This window comes from Leptidea sinapis, chromosome 16 (genome assembly GCF_905404315.1).
Source record: "Leptidea sinapis chromosome 16, ilLepSina1.1, whole genome shotgun sequence".
Taxonomy (NCBI): domain Eukaryota; kingdom Metazoa; phylum Arthropoda; class Insecta; order Lepidoptera; family Pieridae; genus Leptidea; species Leptidea sinapis.
In genome coordinates this window covers 4,750,617-4,754,755 of record NC_066280.1, presented here as the reverse complement: position 1 = coordinate 4,754,755, position 4,139 = coordinate 4,750,617, and the positions used below count along the sequence as shown (strand labels likewise).

The following is a 4,139-nucleotide window of genomic DNA, read 5'->3' as shown; positions in this document are numbered from 1 at the left end:
TTTTAAAAAGTGGTAGAAGTGAAAGAATTTTAAAAATGCAGTACCTGGCAATCTCGCACGTGTAGTACCTACAATATGCGAAAAGCATCATTGTATTGCATGTGCATTGTCGTGTATGACTTTTGAGAAATTTCATCCAAAGTTAGATTTTTTTTTCGTTATTTTCTTGAAAATGCATTACCTTGTAATAAGAGTGGTAGCATTACAATCTTGGACTGAAGCTCTATCAAATAAAATATTTTTTACCTACTAATTCATGTTATGGGATACTAAGTTTCCCCAAAACACTATGTGCTTTTCTGAGAACAATTTTTTATTATTTCCCATTGGGCAATTTTAAATTTAGCATCGTTATTTTAATTAGTTATCCCTCATAATTTCAATATTAATTTGTACAATTCCTAGTCAATAATGTTTCTTCTAAGAAAATTAGGTACATTATTTCTACAATTGTTTGAGAATATTGATTTATTTTAATATACAAAGAGTCCTATCTCTTTTTATAACTTTTGGGTGTTGTTATTAGGGAGGTAAATAAAATGTTAAAATGACTATTATTGTTTTAATTCCACATAATTTAAGCCTGATAAAAAAACAATGATGGTAAAACACTTCTATCTGGAAATCTTTATTATTTCATAACAAATACTCTTTTGAATAAATATTGGTAAGTGAAGCTATTACATAACACACACTAGCATGCTATTGATAAGTTTGTCCTATTGTTCCATGATTTTTCATCAGAGTGAGCATAAAACTCATGGAATATTGGCTCAATGAGTGCATCTGCCGGCAAGAGTTTGTAGACCCTCTCACCATACCAGGTTCCAACCTGCAAACATTGCAATGTTTTGAAGTAAAAATTTCTTCAGGCAAACATTCTTTAGACATCAAACAATGATGCCAAATCAGCATCAAAAAACAGATTTTTATTTATTTATTAGTATTTGGGAGACTTACAGCTTAGCTTACAATAATAACTTATAAAAAAATTAAAACTAATGTAAAGATTATACAAATGAGATTTGTAACAAACATCAGTTGGTAAGAGAGCTCGGACTGAACTGGGGGAAAGTGGGATTGAGTCCTGCATCATACATAAATTTTGGTTACAAAATTTAATTTGTGAAACTAATTAATTTTAATCCTACAGGGTCTACATTAAAGAAATTTTGAAACATGCTCTGTTATTGCCAGACCTAGTCCCAACAACCATACACAATTTTTCCATGATATGAAGAATTTTTGTATAGTAAAAAGTTGACAAGAATGAATACTTAATAGAGTTTGAATTCAGTGAGAGGGCAGAAATGTATAGATTGTGTGGGTAAATACGTCATTTTATTACATTCTTTGCATTCATATCTTGCAATCTCTTGAAGACTAACAAATTAAATTCATAATAACATATTTTTCTACTATCACACACATTTGAAAATTTACCAGACCTGAGAAGAATAAACTCAGTGGTTTTTTTTTTATAAAATTTTGTTACAATTATCTGTGGTGTGATTAAAAAAGTCATTTATATTATTAACCTTTACCACCAAGTCAGTCTTCAGCTATTGAAATAAAATATAATGACATTGTTTTACAGTTGATGAGTTGTTTCTTGTATATTATATACAGAAACAATTTCCAGAACACACATATCTCAAATTTATTTACTAAAGATTATGGCTGGAATCTGAATCTGTGCTGTTTCTTTCACATGTAATTAAACCAAGGAACTTGTAAACAACAAGCTTACAGCATATAATCCGAGTCAATTCATATCACGGGACTTTATAGATATCTTTTAAGAGACCCCTTACATTAGTTTGCACACAACATATATATAGAAATTGTTATCTATTTGTTTAAATTTATAAGAACAGGACTCACTTGGTCACTCCCTTATTTTCTTATGCTGCATGTAATCCTATGTGGATGGGGCCATTCATTATGAACTCAGGTTTACTAGAATTTATTATTAATACAATACTTACATCTAGCAAATACCCAGTCATAAAATGGTAGAATTTTATCCAAAAACAACAAATATATTTTTGTTGGAAAAATCCAATGGAAATAGAAAATTATTTTATACAATATTTCCCATTTTATTGTTAGGGTGTTCTGTTAGCTTACCACCCATCCAGGTACATCGCGCATAAGCTCAGCTTCCGCATCCCGATTTCTTCTTAGCTGCTTCAAGTATTCTCTATCTCTCTCGGCAACGAGCATGGGGTATATAGCCATCTTAGCTGATCGCATCTCAATTTCATTTTTCTTTACTTGTTTACAATTAAGATAATATAAGTATGCGGAAACAGTGGTGATTCCTAAGTATCCAGCGATACATGCAAAACCTAAAAAAAACGATTTTATGACACAAGTAAAACACTTTGTTTTCAAAACAAGGTAACCTACAGAGATTACATAACAAATGGAAGAGGCCAAACTGTATAATTATTTTTTCACTCACCACTAAAATATTGCTTTGCAGGTATTCTTTTAAATGGTATTGGTTTGTAACCCCCCGGAGGAGGTAAATCTTGCTTTTTGACTAGTGGAACACAGTCAGCCATTTTTACAGCTGATTGTGGATAACACTTTTACTCTAACGAGATCACACAACACTGCACTACACCAGCAAAGAGAATTTAAACACTACGTTCACTACACAGTACACTATTACCACAGCTATTAGTAGGAGAGCTGGCACCAATTTTTGGGTCGGTATTTGAGGCAAGCTGAAAACTTGATATACCCTAACTCGGAACTGCAGACCTGGATGGTGAGTAGAAGGGCTAAATAAACCCCTAAATTTTTAAAAATATTTTTTTTTCAAAAAATATATTTGAGGCAACATGCAATTTATATATGATGTAGTTTTATATTTCAAAATAATAAAAAAAATTAAGCCAGACAATTCAGTCGGGGTTTTTACTTTGGCAGGCGCGTGCAAAAATATTTTATAATAAAAATAAATATAAAAAATCAAGGACGAGTAAAAAAAGGACTCCGCGCCGTGATATTAGCGAGTGAAGCACCTTTATGCTAGTGTGTGTGCGGTTACGGGGGATACCAGTTACACAATTTTTTGTCCCGTAAATAATCATATATGACCACAAATACTTTTATAATATCGTTTTTACATTTTTCCACAACGCACGATGGCATTTTTAAATATTTTATTGCGGCGCAAACTGATCCGTTATAGACGATGGCAAATCTCATAATGGCGACCGATCGGCTTGTATTTACCCGGCTTGTTTTGGTGCTACACTGTTATGTCAGGTGACACGGAGTCCTTTTAGTACTCGTCCGTAGCAAAAATATGTAAAAAATGTATTTGAGGCAACTTGAAATTTTTATAGAGCATTATTTATGACAAAATAATAATATTCCCAAAAAGACAGATCTTTTTAGTGGGACTTTCTACCTGCCAGGTGATCTAAAAGTTATGTATAGGTTTAGGAGTGGTAGTGCCATGTTGGGTCCTCACGGACACAACCGAATTGGGCCGACACGCCCGGAGAAATACCACTCCCCCCACTCGAACTCTATGCCACTGTGTTTCGTCCGGTGAATGGGGTATCCGGAGGCCTACACCCATCCTCCCAAATACAAATGGCAGCACGGACTAAAAATAGACTACTCCAGGACGGTACCAGGCTATGCAGCCCTGGAGACTCCGTCTCTGGGCGTCCACAATTAGGGCCTGTACCTAATAGTGGTTGCCCAGGCTGCCCCGCGTATTCTGGAGGGGGCAAATCTGCGCTGACTCGGGGCAAACAGAGCAGGAGGCTCAAACCACCCTCCCCCACACTCACTGTGGACTTTTGCAACATCAGGGGGCTTCGCTCAAATTTAAATGCCGTCCACTTTCACTTGGAGACGGCAAAGCCGGCCCTGCTCTTTTTAACCGAAACAAAAATATCCTCCCTGGCCTATTCATCTTACCTTTCATACCCGGGGTATACTTTGGAACACTCCTTTATACCACGGGCTGGCGTGTGCGTTTACGTCACGGAGGATGTCTGTTCTCGACGCCTGAGTTTTTTTGAAGGACAGGACCTATCCATCATCTAGCTGCGTGTAGACTGCGATGACCATCCGTGAATCTACGCATGCCTGTATAGGTCCCATAGCGG

General features: G+C 35.6%; 1 protein-coding gene across 1 annotated transcript; it reads right to left on the bottom strand.

Moving 5' to 3' along the window:
- Window positions 1–548: 548 nt before the first annotated feature.
- On the bottom strand, window positions 549–2,651 carry LOC126968841 (NADH dehydrogenase [ubiquinone] 1 alpha subcomplex subunit 13). Its single transcript, XM_050813992.1, has 3 exons — window positions 2,468–2,651; window positions 2,131–2,351; window positions 549–832 (listed from the first exon to the last, which is right to left on the bottom strand). Exons 1-3 carry the CDS (start codon window positions 2,568–2,570, stop codon window positions 695–697), a joined length of 462 nt encoding a protein of 153 aa, XP_050669949.1. The 5' UTR covers window positions 2,571–2,651; the 3' UTR covers window positions 549–694.
- Window positions 2,652–4,139: the final 1,488 nt, after the last annotated feature.